The sequence below is a fragment of the Tiliqua scincoides genome, chromosome 2 (genome assembly GCF_035046505.1).
Source record: "Tiliqua scincoides isolate rTilSci1 chromosome 2, rTilSci1.hap2, whole genome shotgun sequence".
Taxonomy (NCBI): domain Eukaryota; kingdom Metazoa; phylum Chordata; class Lepidosauria; order Squamata; family Scincidae; genus Tiliqua; species Tiliqua scincoides.
This window is the reverse complement of record NC_089822.1, coordinates 196,584,192-196,603,165: the sequence shown is the minus strand read 5'-3', so window position 1 is coordinate 196,603,165 and position 18,974 is coordinate 196,584,192. Positions and strand designations below refer to the sequence as shown.

General features: G+C 45.5%; 2 protein-coding genes across 8 annotated transcripts in view; one reads left to right on the top strand and one right to left on the bottom strand.

Moving 5' to 3' along the window:
* Positions 1-14,016, bottom strand: part of CNOT8 (CCR4-NOT transcription complex subunit 8) — a 41,965-nt gene extending 27,949 nt beyond the window's left edge. Inside the window, exons 1-2 of one of the 4 annotated variants that reach the window (XM_066613510.1) lie at positions 13,917-14,016; positions 8,992-9,166 (exon numbers count right to left, since the gene is read on the bottom strand). In XM_066613510.1, coding sequence (XP_066469607.1) covers positions 8,992-9,108 — 117 coding nt within the window. In that variant the 5' untranslated portion in view covers positions 9,109-9,166; positions 13,917-14,016. Of the gene's footprint in view, positions 1-8,991; positions 9,167-11,714; positions 11,755-13,911 lie in introns of those variants that run through there. The other 3 variants (XM_066613507.1, XM_066613508.1, XM_066613509.1) reach the window with 3 other exon arrangements.
* A 208-nt stretch (positions 14,017-14,224) lies between these two features.
* The window catches only part of FAXDC2 (fatty acid hydroxylase domain containing 2), a 28,048-nt gene continuing 23,298 nt past the window's right edge, over positions 14,225-18,974 (top strand). For 2 of the 4 annotated variants that reach the window (XM_066618311.1, XM_066618310.1), the window contains exons 1-2: positions 14,353-14,385; positions 18,504-18,670. In XM_066618311.1, coding sequence (XP_066474408.1) covers positions 18,662-18,670 — 9 coding nt within the window. In that variant the 5' untranslated portion in view covers positions 14,353-14,385; positions 18,504-18,661. Of the gene's footprint in view, positions 14,386-18,503; positions 18,671-18,974 lie in introns of all 4 variants that reach the window. The other 2 variants (XM_066618313.1, XM_066618309.1) reach the window with 1 other exon arrangement.

Sequence of the window (18,974 nt, the reverse complement as noted above, 5' to 3'; positions counted from 1 at the left end):
CATCCCAACCTCAGGCATGCAGCTCCTCAGCTGCCTGGGTGGGAAGTCTCGGGGCTGGAGGACGTCATCCTGAAGAGGAGGGAAACAATCCCCTAGGGGGGACCCCTTCTCCAGCAGACAGGCCCATATTGGAATGCACTCAGGATACTCCTCGGCGGGAGGGGGGTTGGGAGCTTCTTGTAGCGGGGGATTTGATTATTAGAAACATAGAGAGGGGGGTTTGCGACTGATGTGAGGACTGCATGGTGACTTGCCTGCCTTGTGCGAAGGTTGCAGACATCACTTCTCGTCTAGACAGGCTGGTAGACAGTGCTGGGAAGGAGGTAGCAGTTGTGGTACATGTCGGCACCAACAACGTGGGCAAGTGTAGCCGGGAGGTCCTGGAGGCCAAATTTAGGCTATTAGGTAGGAAGCTGAAAGCCAGGAACTCAAAGGTAGCGTTCTCTGAAGTGCTACCTGTTCCATGCGCAGGGCCAGCTAGGCAGCCAGAGATCAGAGGTCTCAATGCTTGGATGAGACGGTGATGTAGGGGGGAGGGGTTCAGATTTGTTAGGCACTGGGGAACGTTTTGGGACAAGCGGGGACTATACAAGAGGGATGGGCTCCACTTGAACCACAATGGAACCAGACTGCTGGCGTATAACATTAAAAAAGTGGCAGAGCAACTTTTAAACTGATCCCTGGGGGAAAGCCGACAGGAGCCAAGGGGCATCCAGTTCAGAACTCTTCATCCCTATGGGACGAGGATGGGGAGGTTAGAGAACCACAACGTAAAGGCAGAGTAGGAGAAGAAATTGGGAATGGTAGTGTGATGCAATGTGATAGACAGTTTGGCACAGTGAGAGGATTCAGGGACAAAGGAGCTAATAAGCAGCCCATCCTGGGGCATTCCATGTACAAATACTTTTATGCCAATACCCAAAATCTCTGAGCAAAGATGGGAGAACTGGAATGTCTGGTGACTAGGGAAAACATTGACATAGTGGGCATAATGGAAACCTGGTGGAATGCGGAAAATCAGTGGGATACCACAATCCTGGGCTATAAACTCTACAGGAGGGACAGGGAGAGCGTGTTGGAGGTGGGGTAGCCGTTTACATTAAGGAAGGGATAGAATCCAGCAAAGTAGAGATTGAAGGCGGGTCCGACTCCACCACAGAATTTCTGTGGGTTAAATTACCAGACCTCAAGAGCGATGTAATACTGGGGGCATACTATTGTCCTCCAGATCAGAAACCGGAAGGGGACCTTGAAATGAGGAAACAGATCAGGGAGGTGACAAGGAGGGACAGGGTTGTAATCATGGGGGACTTCAATTATCCTCATATTGACTGGGTCAATTTGTGTTCTGGTCATGAAAAGGAGACCGGATTCCTTGACATGTTAAATGACTGTGCCTTAGAGCAGCTAGTCATGGAGCCCACCAGAGGACAGGTGACTCTGGATTTAATATTGTGCGATACTCAGGACCTGGTTAGAGATGTCAATGTTATGGAGCTCTTGGGGAACAGTGATCGTGGTGTGATCCGCTTCAACATGCACATTGGGGGAAGAATACCGAGCAAATCTCTAACAAAAACCCTTGACTTCCGACGAGCAGACTTCCCTCAAATGAGGAGGCTGGTTAGAAGGAGGTTGAAAGGGAGGGTAAAAAGAGTCCAGTTTCTCCAGAGTGCATGGGGGCTGCTTAAAACAACAGTAATAGAGACCCAGCAGAAGTGTATACCGCAAAGGAAGAAGGGCTCGACTAAGTCCAGGAGGGTGCCCGCATGGCTAACCAGCCAAGTTAGAGGGGCCGTAAAGGGCAAGGAAGTTTCCTTCCATAAATGGAAGTCTTGCCCTAATGAGGAGAATAAAAAGGAACATAAACTGTGGCAAAAGAAATGTAAGAAGGTGATACGGGAGGCCAAGCGTGACTATGAGGAACACATGGCCAGCAGCTTTAAGGGAAATAATAAAAGCTTCTTCAAATATGTTAGAAGCAGGAAACCCACCAGAGAAGCAGTTGGCCCTCTGGATGGTGAGGGAGGGAAAGAGGAGATAAAGGAAGACTTAGAGATGGCAGAGAAATTAAATGAGTTCTTTGCATCTTCACAGCAGAAGACCTCGGGCAGATACCGCTGCCTGAACGGCCCCTCCCGACCAAGGAATTAAGTCAGATAGAGGTTAAAAGAGAAGATGTTTCAGACCAAATTGATAAATTAAAGATCAATAAGTGACCGGGCCCTGATGGCATCCACCCAAGAGTTATTAAGGAATTGAAGAATGAAGTTGCAGATCTCTTGACTAAAATATGCAACTTGTCCCTCAAAACGGCCACGGTGCCAGAAGATTGGAGGATAGCAAATGTCTCACCAATCTTTAAAAAGGGAAAGAGGGGGGACCCGGGAAACTATAGACCGGTCAACCTAACATCTATACCGGGTAAGATGGTGGAATGCCTCATCAAAGATAGAATCTCAAAACACAGGCCTTGCTGAGGGAGAATCAGCATGGCTTCTGTAAGGGTCAGTCTTGCCTCACAAACCTTTTATAATTCTTTGAAAAGGTCAACAGGCATGTGGATGCTGGAGAACCCATAGACATTATATATCTGGACTTTCAGAAGGCGTTCGACACGGTCCCTCACCAAAGGCTACTCCACAGTCAGGGAATTAGAGGGCAGGTCCTCTCATGGACTGAGACCTGGTTGAAGACCAGGAAACAGAGTGGGTGTCAATGGGCAATTTTCACAATGCAGAGAGGTGAAAAACGGTGTGCCCCAAGGATCTATCCTGGGACCGTTGCTTTACAACTTCTCCATAAATGACCTGGAGACAGGGGTGAGCAGTGGGGTGGCTAAGTTTGCAGACGACACCAAACTTTTCCGAGTGGTGAAGACCAGAAGTGATTTTAAGGAGCTCCAGAAAGATCTCTCCAAACTGGCAGAATGGGCAGCAAAATGGCAGATGCGTTTCAAAGTAAGTAAGTGTAAAGTCATACACATTGGGGCAAAAAATCAAAACTTTACATATAGGCTAATGGGTTCTGAGCTGTCTGTGACAGATCAGGAGAGAGATCTTGGGGTGGTGGTGGACAGGTCGATGAAAGTGTCGACCCAATGTGCGGCGGCAGTGAAGAAGGCCAATTCTATGTTTGGGATAATTAGAAAAGGTATTGAGAACAAAATGGCTAATATTATAAATCGATGGTAAGGCCACACCTGGCATATTATGTCCAGTTCTGGTCACCACATCTCAAAAAAGACATAGTGGAAATGGAAAAGGTGCAAAAGAGAGCAACTAAGATGATTACTGGGCTGGGGCATCTTCCTTACGAGGAAAGGCTACGGCATTTGGGCCTCTTCAGCCTAGAAAAGAGGCGCCTGAGGGGGGATATGATTGAGACATACAATATTATACATGGGAAGGATAAAGTGGATAGAGAGATGCTCTTTACACTCTCATGTAACACCAGAACCAGGGGACATCCACTAAAATTGAGTGTTGGGAGGGTTAGGACAGACAAAAGAAAATATTTCTTTACTCAGCGTGTGGTCGGTCTGTGGAACTCCTTGCCACAGGATGTGGTGACGGCATCTGGCCTGGATGCCTTTAAAAGGGGATTGGACAGGTTTCTGGAGGAAAAATCCATTACGGGTTACAAGCCATGATGTGTATGTGCAACCTCCTGATTTTAGAAATGGGCTATGTCAGAATGCCAGATGCAAGGGAGGGCACCAGGATGCAGGTGTCTTGTTATCTGGTGTGGGGCATTTGGTGGGCCGCTGTGAGATACAGGAAGCTGGACTAGATGGGCCTATGGCCTGATCTAGTGGGGCTGTTCTTATGTTCTTAGTTACACAGTCCCATTCTCAGTACAGATAGTCCCTGATTCAGAGATGGTCCTGGGCTTTTCCCCATCCGGGGCCATTTCTGTCTTTGTCGCCCCCACCCCTGTAATTACGGTGACATCATTGTCACCACAATTAATTCTGCGCAGCTGCCTCCTCTATTCCTCCCTTCGGAAAAAATGGGAAGGAAGGAGGCAGCCCAGGCTCAATGGAGCCATTCGTGTTGCTTCTAAGTGGTGCGAAAGGCTCCATGAGAGCGTTTTGGTAATGCTCAAAGCAGTGCCCAGGAGGTGTGTGCTGCCCGCCTCCTGGAAGCAGCACTCGCCTCTGTCCTGGGCACTGCTTCCAGCAGCAACAAAAAGCTCGATAGAGCCTTTCCACGCTACTTAGAAGTGCTGTGAAAAGGCCTCACTGGAGCCAGAAGCAGCGCACAACTCCTCCAAAATTGGAGGAAGCATGAATTGCTTCCTGCCACTCTGAGGGCCACCCCTCTCTCCTCCCCTTTCTTTAAAGGGGAGGAGAGGGAGGCGACCCTCAGATGCAGATGGGAACCACGCCAAGAGTGGCTGCAGGAGCGCAGCCACTGTCTGCACGGGTCGCCGCTGATCAGAGCACGACCCCCCTTTCCTTCCCTTTAAAGAAAGGGAAAGGGACAGCTCTCAGATCGGGCTGCGAGATTAGTGGGCTGCGAGAGTGCAACCACTGTCAGCGTGGTTTCTCAAAGGCAATGGCAGCTGGGGGCCAAGGGTCACAATGCCACCCCCCAGGCATCTAAATTCCTGGAGCCTGGGGCATCTGCACCCCCTGACCCCCACTAGGTCTGCCACTGACCTGACCTACATACGAGTTCCATTCTGAACATTTATCTGAAAGTTGTAACAGATGTTAGTTAAACACGTTAGTTGAAACAAAAGTACAAGGGCAGACACACCACATCAACACAAAAGCACCAATGTGGCTGGCTAGCCAACTCAGTGCTTTCTTGCAGGTGTGAAAGCACAGGGCCAAATAGACTGCACCTATGCAAAAAGAGCAGATATGACTGTCCATATTAGAGGACTACGTGTACCACCTTTCTATACAATCCAACAGAGTCAGTATAAATTCCTGGAAATTGTCATGTTATGAATGAAAGTATTCGAGAAATCAAGCAGAAAGAATTGAGATGCCCTTCAGTAATATTATGGCTTCACCACACATGTTGCATGATCCACATGTACAAATTCAGTGAAAGCTGAACTCATTTGCCATCAGAAAGCTGATACAGCTTGGTAGCTAAAAGAGTGAGCTACAAATCAGGACTTCTTAAGTTCAAATCCCACCTCTGCCATGAACGCACAAAGTTGCCTTTGGCAAGCCACTCCCCCCGAGTCTCAGTTCCCCAACTGCATCACAGATACTACTAGTTAATTTGTACGGGTGTTTGCAAAGACATCATAACAACACTGCTTTACACACTCAGAAAGTGCTACACCACTGCCAAATATTATTATTTTGCTCATGCACAGCAAAGCAGTTCAAGCACTACTGCTGAGCTCCAGAGTACTGGTGAGTAAGTTATAGTTCAGTGCCCTGGCCTTTACAGTATGGCATGCCACATGGTTCTATTCTGATCCCCATGTTTTTCATTATCTTCATGAAACAATTGGTACATGCCAGATCCTATCATCACCATCAGCAACCTCTCCTCATCTGACATGTACGAGGGCAAGAGCGGACTGTGAGTGGGATTTAAATCTCCTTTTCCTTCCTCTCACAACTGTTTCCTCCAAATGCAGAACGCTCCTTTTCAGCATGGCTGCACTGGGGGCGGGGGGAGTTCCTTAAGTCATGTAGAAGATACCGTCATAAAATCATAAAATAAAGCCCACAACAAATGACATACCATAGAATGTTCATTGCCAGGCCTGAAAAAATATTCCTTGAAGGTTCCTTTGCTTCCAAAAGACACTTCAGTTTTTAATCAATCACTCCTGAGTCAGCCAGATAAGATAATAACATTTTCTTAGATATAAGGCAATAAGGCCTTAATGGAAAAGCTTGAGACCATGTCAGCTAACAAGCTGTCCAAGGCGTACTTATCTGGCCATAAATCATTACAAGTTCAAAAGTACATGAAATTAGACTTGCTTTCAGCCAAAATCAGTAAGCACTTTTTTAAAAAAAGTTAACTAAATTTTAAAAAGTGTCTAATATAGTGAGATGATGAAATCACTACTACACTGTAGGTATCAAAATTCCTATAACCAGAAGCAAACAAGTCTCAGTACCTCAAACTTCATAATACAGAAGAATTTACCATATTAATTATTCCTATTTATCTATTCACACAATCCTAAAATAATCAAATGCTTCTACACAAGCCCTCTCACCTAGCAAGGTGAGAATAATAAAAGAAAATAAAGAGACTTTTCAGCGACACCTGAAGACCCTTCTGTTTAAACAAGACTTTAACATCTTTTCAACATCTTTTAATATTTTTTACAGGCCTGATTCTTTTACGATTTGCTGCTCTATGCTCTTTTTACCTGATTATTTTTTTATCTGACTGCTGTTTTTATGATGTGTTAATATTTTTATTTGTTTTAAATTATGTTTTTAATCTGTTTTAACCTGTTGTAAGCCGCCTTGAGTCCCTTCGTTGAGAAAGGTGGGGTAAAAATAAAGTTATTATTATTATTATTATTATTATTATTAAAGAAAAATAAAGAAAAGAATACAGGCATATACAAATATATCCCAAGTTTTCCTGCATCCATGTCTGCAGATATGGAATGTCTTACAACTAATGTTTGTAAAAATGCTTTATTTGCAAATGTAAGAATAACCCAGCCAGACAACCTAGTTCAGCATTTTTGTTCCAGAAGTGGCCAATCAGATGCATCCTGGCATTCACACGTTGGCAGGGCTTTTTTTCTAATGGAACGCGGACGGAGTTCCCGCACCTTTTTGCAGGGGCCCCTCCCCTTTGGAGGCATTCCAGGAGGGGGGGAGCAAAACAGAGCCATTTGCTGGGTGGGTGCTGGAGGTGCAGGCTGGGCAGGCGCCTGGCCCCTGCCTGACTGCACAACAACCCCCTCCTGCCCCCATCTCCAAGCTCTCGTCTAAGCCCAGCCCGCCTCCCCTCCCCCTGAGGACGGACGGACAGTCAGTCAGCCAGGGAGACAGGCTGCGGCACCCACGGAACTCCCAGGTACTGGCTTGGCGGAGGAGATGGGGAAGGAAGCTGGCTGGTGCAGCCCCCATGCCAATCTGCAGCACAAGCCTAGGCATGTCTACTCAGAAGTAAGTCTCATTGTGCTCAATGGGGCTTACTCCCAGGAAAGTGTCATAGCCTTGCAGCCTGAGTAGACAGGCACAGGATTGGGCCCTGAGGCTGCCATCCTATCCACAGTAAGCCCCATTCACTATAATGGAACTTACTTCTGAGTAGACAGGCACAGGATTGGACTCTAAGGCTGCCATCCTATCCATAGTAAGCCCCTTTCACTAAAGTGGACTTCTGAGGGCACTTTCCTGGGAGTAAGCTCCATTGACTAGAACGAGACATACTTCAGAGTAGACATACCTAGGATTGGGCTCTTAATCCTGGCAGAGATATATATCTGCACCTGTTTTCACATGTTAAGGGCAGGTAAAAAGGGATTCTACAACATGCTGTCCAGTCTTGCCAGAAATACTCCTCATCCTTCCCCCACAAGCATGCCCTCCGCCAGCCAGCGTTTGCAGCTCCTCTCCAGCAATGCACAGCATCTGCTCAGGGCAGCAGAGAACATACAATTGCATGCCAAGTGCCTTTCCAAAGACACAGTGTATTCTGATACCTGATTTAAACCCTATTTAAGCGCTTGTTTGCAAACGTAGCTGTTTCTATGTGCACCTAAGGACCCCTCTCATGTATGAATTCCTTTTTTGTTCTTACTCCCACAGTTGCTTAGAGTAATTTTACTACATGGAACTCATGTAAGCCATTTTTCGGAATCTATTCACTGCTTCCTCTCCTTGAAGTAGTGCCACACTACATACTATACGACACTAATGCACCTGTACAGTATTTTTCCCCATGTGTAGAAAAAGTAGCTAGGGAGAAGGGGATGTGGAGATTGACAGCCCAATCCTATGCATGTCTACTCAGAAGTAAGTTCATCTTTAGGGGGAAGCACATAAAAAATATTTTATTACTCCAATAAAAAATGGTTTATAAATAAATAAATAAATAAATAAAAAGATTAACAAGTTGTGAGTTCCTACACCCTTTTTTTTTTTTTTAAACAAAAAAAGCACTGCACATTGGAACAATGCTATCATTCATGCCTGTGCTAAAGTACCAATACAACATGGCTGTCCATAAGTGGAGACATCTGTAAGTTGGGGAGCTGGCATATCAAAATTTACACAGGAATCTACTTTAAAATCAGTGAAGTCTATGTGAAAATAAAGTTAGGCACCGGCATTGAATGTACAGCTCTGAAATTCATAATAGATAACATCACTCAAGGAAATAAACCAATTGTTTCTTGTTTTCCCGACTATTGATTTGGTGGACACATGATAAAACTAAAATGTCTCACAGCCCAATCCTGAGCTGCCTGGGGCGCCCAGCCTTGGCGGCACTGAGAACAGCAACCGCCGGATCCTGCGTGCCTCAGGCTACTGCAGGCAGCACCTCGGGAGAAGGGGACTTTTTTCCCCTTCTCCCAGGTAAGGTAAGCAGCCCCATAATGGGGCTACTCACTTTACCACCAACCAAAAGGTTGGCACCGAGCCCTCCCTCAAGCGCCTTGGATCCGCTGGAACGGAGCTCCACGGACCCGCCTCCCTCCCTCCCTCCCACAGCACACCTCCCGCCCACCCCGTCACACCTCCGCGTCACGCCTGCCCTGCCCTCTCTCCGCCCCCCACCAGACTCCCCCCTCTCCAGAACACCTCCTCCCTGCCCCGTTTACTGTGCGTGGCTTGGCGGTCCGTGAGACCGCCAAGCTGCAGAGGCTGGGTGACCGCCCTGCACTAGCCCAGCGCAAGCCCAGCACCAGCTGGCGCTGGGCTAGCATGGGTAGTAGCCCAGGGTGAGGCTCGCAAACGTGCAGGACTGGGCTCTCAGTTGCTACAAGAAAATTCTTAATTTAGATAGGAAGTTGAAGACTCAAACATGCATTTACCATTGCGATGTAGCTGTAGCTGAGTACAATTTCCCGAATTTTTCTCATCTCTTCTTCTAAATTGTTTGCCCATACTTCACAGATCACCTGGCTGTTTTCTGCAAGTGCTGCTGGCATCTTGAAAGATTTGCACCACAGGCAAGATGGAAGCGCCAAAGTACCACAATAAATTGCCCTAAATTTATAAATATGTAAAAGAGAGGCATACTGTTATTTCAACACACTTAAAAATTCATCACCACCACAAATACCACACAACATACTAGATAGGAAACCTGTTCCTTTGTATGATTGTGTCAAAGTAGCATTTGCTAAATGGGATTAGTCCCAAGGAAGTATGCTTATGGATGGCATCCCAAAATGTTCCTAACTGAAAGCACATTCGATCAATACAAATACATATTACAATTCCAAAAAATAGTATTGTAGCAGAAGACATTTAAAAAAATATAAAGTAGCAAATTATTGTCATTGTTCCTCTCCCTTTTAGAGTTCCAGTTCAGATATGTTTTTTTGTGTGAATGGTGCAGGAGCTAAACCACATATTTGTAATTTAAAACATTACATATGGGGATGGTTATTTCGAGTAGATGATCACACCCAGCAATTGTCTGCTGCTGCTGATTACAAATTATTAATGAACAGTATTTAATGCAAGGTAGCTAAATACCAAGGCATTAAACAACAACACATGGCTACACAAAATAAATTGTATAATCTGCGTAAAATATTTTCAAACCAATATTTGAAGTATTTCAATTCTGACTAAAGTTAATTTTAATTAAAGTTAAAGTTAATCTAAGCCATCCCCCCAAAAAATTTTTCAAGATAAGAGCCAATTCTCTGTGATAAAGAAATGCACCATCTGCAAAACTTGTCACCTTTATCCTTGATTAGGAAATCTTTAATGGATGATACATTGCTTTCCATTACTTAGAAAGATTTTTGGATTCTTTTTACTGACTCACTGCTAAACAGTCAAAGATCTTAAAAAGGGTTAGGAAGCTTATTTCTACATTAGTAGGTGAATTACAAGCCAATTGCATAAGGATATACAGATGCAGGTATAATAATAATAATAATAATAATAATAATAATAATAATAATAATAATAAAAGAATTACAAGTCAATTGATCTCTGGATACAAATGTTCACTCCAGTCTCATCATTGGAAGTCACACCTATTTGCAAACAAATTTATGCTCCACACCAAACAGTATAACAAGTTCAGGAAACTTTGTCACATTAGACCTGTGTTTAGTTATGCAAGATTCTGGGTAGCTCCCTTTGGGAAAATTATGATCTACATGTTTTGCATCTGCATTATCTCTTAGGGTCATGGTACCATAATGACCCTCCTCTCCTGAGAGGAACAACAGTCATTCTCTTGGCTCCAATTTCAATTATTTTTCTCAAATTAGAGGAGAGAATTTAACCATTTAAGATCTCATAGATCTCATTTTAAAATTTCTCCATCACCTCTAACAATAGCAACAGACCTTTTCAAATTCTGTCAAACAAAGTCAAAATTACCTGGTTAGAAGATATGAAAAAATGTTGGGGGAAAGGGGAGCAGGTGGAAAATGAGGAAAAGACATATATTGCCTATGTTCACCATATTGACAATGCCAAAACCGTAATAAACTTGAACTAATGCAGGGCTTTTCAAACTGGGGCATTGCAACACCCCAGCCAGAGAGCTCTGGCCACTTTCCCCTTAAGGGGCAGGAGCAGGGGGGAGGCAGCGACATGATCCCCAGGATCGCTTCGCTAAGTGAGCTGCAGAGACTGGGATGCACTCACCAGTCCCTGCAGAAGCCTGTTGGGGTGCAGGGAGCCTTGTGCAACTTTCTGCAGGGCTCCCCAGGTCTTAGAAAGTGAAAGCGCAGTGATCATGCTCCACTTCCAGCTTTGCTGATCCTGCCCCTGCAAGAACTCACTGAGAGTTTGAAAACCACTGAACTAATGGGTTATAAAAGGACACACATGAAGAAGACTGAACACATTCCCGTTATTTCTTGGTGCAATTCCATAGTCTTAAAATAACACTGGCAAAAAACAAAACATACCCCTTCCCTTCCCCACACTGGAAAAAAGTAGTAGTGGTTACTCTCCCTTCCTACAGCATGGGAAGGAGTGGGTAGTGACCACCAATAATGACTGGCTAATAAATTAGTGGGCCCCAATTATACCCATTTCATGATCATCTGAATGAAAAATAGTCATGTATTGTATAATATATTTACTATGCATACGTAGTGGAAAAGGAAAGAGGGCACACAGTAAGTTAATGGCAGGAATTCCCAATTTGGTGACTTGCTGTTTTAGCAAAGGTCCTGTAGGAAGAAAGGGAAACTTTTTCCTCTCCCTCTGCAAAAACAGAGAAGACACCCATTCCTCCTTCTCCTAACAACTAAATTCTGTGCAGCTCATAGAGAACAGGGGTGAAGAGGAGGAATGCTGGGCACATGGGACAAAAGTATTTAGCAAAGCGGAGTGGTCACTATTGTTTCATGGGTGGATTTGTGGAACCCAGTGTACAACAAATCATAAGTGCCTGATTGGCTACTAACTGACCACCACAATTAGATTATCAACCCAATCCATGTCTACTCTGAAGTAAATCCCATTATAGTCAATGGGGCTTACTTCCAGATAAGTGTAGATAGGATTGGACTGTAAATAATTAAAAACAAATACCCTATTGATTGCTAATACTTACTGATATTCTTCTCTACTGTTGGAGTTAAACTCCACCTTCCAGTGCAAGAAAAGCCACAATTCAAAGACGTATGTACTACATACTAGAGAAGAACTGCAGCTAAAACAGCAGGCACTAGAAACAGGCACTGCTATGTCCTATCTTGTAGTTCTGTTGCTAGCACAAGTGCATACATTCCCATGGAACAATGTCCAGTTTCTCCAATACCTGAGCCACAATCTGAAAGACAGATATGCTCAAGACCAGTGAAATCAATGGATTGTAGCCTGGAAAGATGGATAAGAATTTTATATAACATACTCAATTCAGTATCTCCATTTTCTTGAAATCCAAACATATGCTACATTTCTTACACAAGAATGTTTTCAAAGATCAATAAAAAGTCATAATAACATAATACAAAGTTGTTGTAGGCCACCCTTGGCTTTATTGCACACTCAATATGGGCATTTCCCAACCCCCCAACCTCAGACCACAGGAGCAAGCTGATAGCAACAACAAATTTCAAGAATTGGGGGACAGACACATTCTCAAGCATTGTTGCTTCCCATATGTGTTGAAACCATCTTGTATCTTTCAGCCTACTGGATCCTACAGCCTACTGGATATAGATTGCCTCTTCTTTGCATTAACCCATTTTTGCCCAGCCCACAAGTGTACACGTTTGGTCTCTGTTGCGTATATGCAACATAGGACAGAAATGGCCAAAGAGTTTCTTTGCTGTGTAAACAGACACTCTGCTGCAGGCTATGGGAGACCCAACTGCCTCATTAAGAGCCTCTTAGTTGTGCTTTGACCACTGTTGTATATGCGGTCCCCTTGTTAAGCAGATCATTAAGCTGCACACACCTGTAAAGACAGGTTTAGTGTAGCCTGCCTGTGTGAACTGCCTGGAGTCTGTAAGACTCTCACAATGTGCTGTGAGACACAATGAGAAAGGTGGTATATAAATGTTGTAAATCATAATTCAAAAGCTTCTCTCTTCGATACCTAGTCGATACTTCTTTGTGTTAGTTCTAATGGAGGCGTTACCAGAATTTCATCTGGAAGTGTTGGGAGATCAATTAATGTAAAAACTAATTTGAAATAAAGATGAGTTTAGTACAGCCCAGCTGTTTCTCAGCATTTGTCCCCTGCCATACCACTTCTCATGGTCCACCTCTAGGAAGTACCACTGGAAGTAACTGGTAATGATGTCACTGACAGTTACGTTCAGATTGGGAGGCCAGATGCAACGCGACAAACGGGTAAGAGGCTCAGGGAGGTTGGGAGGGCTTTTACAAGTGTGTGAAAAGCGCATACTGGAATTCTTCCCGCTGAGCCTCCTGCTGCTGCTTGTCACACTGCATAAGACGATGAGAGCCAGGATGGTGTAGTGGTTTGGGAGGTGGACCTAGGACCCACTCCTAGCCAATTTTCCAGCAGCTGTTGCTGCTGTGCCTATGGGTTATGCACTGCTTCCTGTGTTGGGAAGGCAGTCTTGGAAGTCTTCTCAAGGTGTGGGAACATTTGTTCCCTTACTTCGGGGCTGCATTGCAGCTGCCCCAGTGCTGGAAAACAGGATACACCTGAAAGATCCAGGTTCAAATCCCCCGTCAGCCAGGATGCTTCCTGGGTGACCTTGGGTCAGTCACTTTCTCTGAGCCTCACCTACCTCGCAGGGTTGTTGTGAGGACAAAAGCAGGGGAAGAGATATATATGCCACCCTGAGCTTTTCGGAGCACGGGCAGTATAAAAGTGTGGAAAAAACAGATTGCAGGGCTGGTCTCGCTGCCAGGCAGTGGGGGTCTGGGGGTCCCACACGCACCATCTCAAGTACCACCAGTGGTACCACTGGCTGACTGGTCACACTGGGGGTGCCATTTATAGCCTGCCTATGTGAGCCTGTGCTGTGAGCGAGCCTGTGTGTGACTTCCTCCTCTGGGCTGTGGGTCTTCCTTCTCAGGGGCCAGCACAGCCACCTCCCACTTGACAACATGGAACAGCCCAGGAAGCACTGGCAGCCAAGGAGGAGCAGCCAATTCCCCCCACCCCGGGGGGGAGAAGACCCTGCCTGGGGGGAAGGGGCTGGAGAAAGCTGCCAGCTGACTGCAGCCACTGGAGGGAGGGAAGCAAAGATAACCAGGAGACCCGGTCCTCTCCCAGAGGAGCTGCCCCTCCCGCCCTGTGGTCTCTAAGCAACCCCCAAGCCCCTCACCTCACCCAGAGCGCGGGAAAAAAACAAGCGCCAGGCCGTTGTTCCTTTCCGCCGCCTTCGCCTGGTGGGGGCCGCTCTAGCCTACCGCTTCCCCATTACTCGCTGGTTCGGGATATCCTCACTGGCTCGCATCTGCCCTCAAGCATGCGCTCTACGGAGCAGAAAACATATCCGGCCCTTCTAGGCTGAGATAATTCCAGTGACACCGGAAGGACCCTGTTGCGCAGGCGTAGAGAGGAGGTGTGAGTCCTGCGTTCTAACTGCGCATGCGTTTCTCAGCATGCGTTTGCTGAACCACCCCCCCTAGAGATGTTTGGGGGCGAAAAGGCAAGAGTGACGAGCCCTAGTTGGTGCTTCCGGGTTGTCATTGTAGAATCTATAAGTTTGCTCCCAAAGGCGGAAGCGAGTGCTACCCATAGAAGTCAATGGAGAAGTCTAGGATTTTAATGGAGGAGTGAGATCTCCATGCTGCAGGTAGGGGGTAGGGAGGGGGGACTGAGCTGGGAGTGGACATAACATAAGAAGTCCCCTGCTGGGTCAGGCTAAAGGCCTATTTAGCCCAGCTTCCTGTGACCCATCAGGTGTCTCAGAGTGGCTCACAACAGCCTTGCGGGGGAGTGACCCCCACTGTTAATATTGCAGGTTGCAGGTCAGGCTGAGATTGAGAGGGTCTCAGACCTTTAAGCACCAGGACCCACTTTTTAGAATGGCAGACTGTCAGGACTCACCACAAGTAATGTTATTAACCTGGAAGTGATGTCATGGACAGAAGTGACATCATCCATTTAGACTTCAAATCTAAGCCACATCAACCTAAGGTCCCATTACACAGTACGCTGGTGGTGTTATTTTGCATAGCTTGGAACTAAAACATTCCAGCTCGGAAGTCAAAGCAGGACACAGACTTGGACGATTCTCCAACCACACTGCCTTCCACCCTTTCCAGCATCCCATTTTCTCACCTATTCAGGGCAAAGCCCACCCTGGCCAGTAGCTTTGTACCCTGTGCATAGCTCTGTATTTTCAATGGCAGCTGAGATAAGTGTTATGCGACCCACCGGAAATTGGCTCGCAACCCACCTAGTGGGTCCCGACTCACAGTTTGAGAAACTCTGGGTTAGAGACTACAACTGAGTCTGGATCCCCAACCTAAACACACACACCCCCATACAAAACTCCCTTCACTCTCTTTAAAATTGTTTCTTAAAATATGTATATCCTGCCTTTCATCCCCGAGTACTGGGGTGCCCAAGGCAGCTTACAGAATTCGTGGAATCACAATAAAACAATACTACAGCTTAAACAAAATTACAAAAAAAGCCAACATCATTAGCAATAAAAACATTTAACACCCCCACAAAAGTAACCAGCAAGATAAACAAAAAAACAAAAAATACGCAAAGATAAAAATTTAATCAGAACAAAGAAAGAAAGACTAAAGAAGAAGAGGCATATTTTCAGCCCCCGCCAGAAGTCTAGCAGGGAGGCCACAGTCCTTAACTGAATTGAGAGGGAGCACCACAATAATGGTGCTGCCACAGAAAAGTCCTTATCCCTTGTTGCTACCAGTTTGGCTTCAGTCAAAAGTGGAACCTGCATCAGGGTTCCCTCTGAGACCACAGAGGATGAGCCAGTTCATATGTAATAGAAACCAATGTACTGATTAAAAGTTGTACCATGCAAACCTGCTATATCTCATAGAACTTGAAGCAAAACAATTTTTTACTGGGTATGATCCGTATGGCATTGGGCTGCTCTGGAGACAACTATTTCCAATTCAGCGGGAAGATATACCATAGGAACCCACACTCCAACTGCACAGGATACTGCTATAATCGTTTGATGCAAAGGTATAACTCTCTGCCCTGGCACCCGGAGCAGTGCCGCCACTTCCAAGAGGAGGGGGTGTTGGCTGCTTCATGTCCCCATTCCTTCTTCTATGGAGGCTCCCCTTTGAAGAGACGTCCTCCTCAAGGGGGAGCCTCCACAGGAGAAGGAATGGGGGAGTGAAACCGCCAGCGCGTCCTCCTCAGGAGAGAACCCGAAGTGATTGCCTTGTGCTTCTTATGGTTGTCCCAGAGGAGGGAGCGCTCACTGCAGCAGCTTCGCACATCCTGTTTCTTCTTCTATGAAGGCTCCCTTTTGAAGGAGAAGGAATGGGGGCACAAAGTCACCAGCGCCTCCTCCATAAATAGGGTGAAGCCTGAGGGGCAGTCAGCCCCCCCCCCCCCGGCATAGTGTCACAGGCTCCACCCTAGTTACACCTCTGGTTTGGCGCTCAGGCCACAATCATTGGCTGCCATTCTCTGAACATTTACTGGCAATAAGGTAGTGTATCTTCTGAACAGAGACAGCACTTGATTTACAGTGTAATCTGCTTTGGGACCCTTTTTGTTGAAAATGATTGTGTTATTATAACAAAGAAATCATAATTGATTTACCATATGACTTCAGCAATGCAATCCTATGCATTTTTTTAGGAGTATGTCCCATTATGTTTAAGGCTTCCTTCCAAGTAAACATGCATAGGATTTGAGTCTTTTGAACAAAATGGGACTTACTTCTAAGTAAACATATACAGTAGAGTATTGTGCATGGTTCATCTAAGATAATATTTAATTAACAAATTAAACATCTTTTGAAAAAATGAGTTCCTTAATTACCTTTTAATTGAGTATATGTTTTCTAATATCCCCTGGTGGCTGGGGATAAGAATAGGCCCTCAGTTTGGCTGTACTTGTTGTAAGAGGCAACTAAACAGCCACCTGATAGATGGAACTCCTTAGCCTGGGAAGGCAGCTCATCTGAGAGAAGGAAAACTCTGATCCCAAACTTCCACTGCCTTGTGGCTACATCCAGTTATAGAAAATGCTTCAGGAGTCAACCTCGAGGCAAAATCCGGAGCTGGAGTCCCTGAGGCAGTTCATGGCTGAACACAGTCACGTTCTGGCAACTCCTGCGATGCCGCTGGAACCAACTGTATTAGCCTCTGCCTTTCCATTGGACCATTTCAGCAACGTGGAGAGGGGGGATTTGCTGCATGGGAAACAGTCCTCCATATCTACTTTACCCAGGCTTCGCGCACTGGAGAGAACACTCTGTTCCAGAACCACTATTCAGAGTGGGATACCATAGTCTTCTGAGACTGAAGGATGTCAACATGGTTTTCTAATAATCAATCTAGATGGTTAACTAAACTTTGCAGTCCTAGTTTTAGTAAACATGCATAGGACTGAGCAGTAAAGTGTTTACAATGACCTGAACCGGCTTAACTCCAACTGTCCTTGATCTATTGATTAGACAATAAATGGGAAGGTAGGAGATAGTTTCATAACATGCATGCAAACACCTATGTCAAAACAGGGCCAAAAAAACACCTTGCTAACTGGGCAAAGAGGAACTTTTTAAAGTGCTGACCTTCACTGTCAAGAACAAGAACAACAAGAAGAAAGCAACTGTCCCTCTTCAGCCCTACATTGTAACATTTCCAATAAGTGTTTGTTGGTGTTTTCTGCAATTTTTTAAAACGATTGTGAGTGCTTAGGGGATAGGGACCCATTAATTTGTTTATGTTGTTATATAAACAGCTTTGTGAACTACTTTTTGTTGAAAAGCAGAATATAAATATTCTTAGGGCACAATCCTAAACCCCGAATTAGGCTGGAACAAGTCACTTGCGCTTGTTCCGGCCCAGAGCACTGGCCAAATCCAAATCCCTGTCCCCAGCAAATGGCATTACTCAGGCCACTTGGATTTATGCCCACAAGATTGAGTAGCCCCATAGGGCTGCCTGTGGCATTGTTCAGGGGAAGGGTATTGAAATCCCCTTACTCCGAGTTGCGCCCCAGACCGCACCAAACCTTCATTGAATACAGCATAGGCCAGTCAACCTGCCAGTTCCAGCTCAGGTTAGGATTGCACCTTTAAGGTCTTTTCCAAAGCAAACAGTGGCAAACAAAGCCCTAAATCCAAACTTGACTTCATCTGCCCTGAATAGGAGTGTCCTGATTGGCCAGTGGCATCCCTTTTTTCCCCTTTACCCATCCTGGTATTGAGCTGAATCAGAAGGAATTGTGCTTTAGTTTGAAGGCTTGTCAAGTAGCCTTCCACATAATGGCTAAAATGTCAGAAATGTGGCAATCTAATAGCACAAGGAAAAACAGGGTCATCATCACCAAACACAGCAAAATTCAATCATGAGCACCATAAAAGAAAAGCAGGAGAGCAGAAGAGAGGAGAGGACTGGAGATCAGTGCAGGAGCCCTTGCAAAATCCTTTGGGCTGACCTGAGGCTCCCCAAGCAAAGCTGGCACAGTATGTGTTGCACAGCGGCAACTTTTCCTCAGAGCTGTGAATGGATCCCAGAATGCAGCTACACCTTTCCTTCTACATTTGGACCCAACAAATTGCTTATCATGTCAAAGTCCATCTCTTCAGAATCCTATTGTTTCATCTACCTACACAAGCATGTTCGATGGAGGGAACTTTGCCAGCACTAAAAATGCCACACTGTTGCTTCATGCATGACGTTTGTGGAACGAAACCAGTCAGTTGCTTCCTTGCAGAAACGCCCCCTCCTTCTTTACCGGCAGCTGTGATAAAGTTAATTGGAAGCAGCAGGACAACATCAGAAGCCGAGAACAGTGGGAGCTGTTCTTTAGATGATCCTGTCCTCCCAGCATCACAGAGAACTCTCCAGGTGCTGTTGTAACCAGCAGGAAGCAAGCAAAGCCAGATGAGAAACAGCTGAATGCAGATGGTACTATTAAATAATTAATTTATCTCACTGATTTCCTAAATGGGATGGATAAGATCTGGGATGTTCTGCTTGTGTGATGTTTACTGTAGCATGATGTGAGGATTGCAGTCTCACGCCCAGTGACTTGATACTAAGTTCCATTTAATTTCACTACACTTTCTTTTACTTCAAACTGAACTGAATGGAGCTGCATGTAGTTACTCTGAAGTGAGGCCATAGGATTGACTGCATCTGGGATTTGCTACGCCCAAGCTAGTTTCCTATAAATCTGAATTTCTGATGGTTGTGGCCTGGTCAGAAGAAA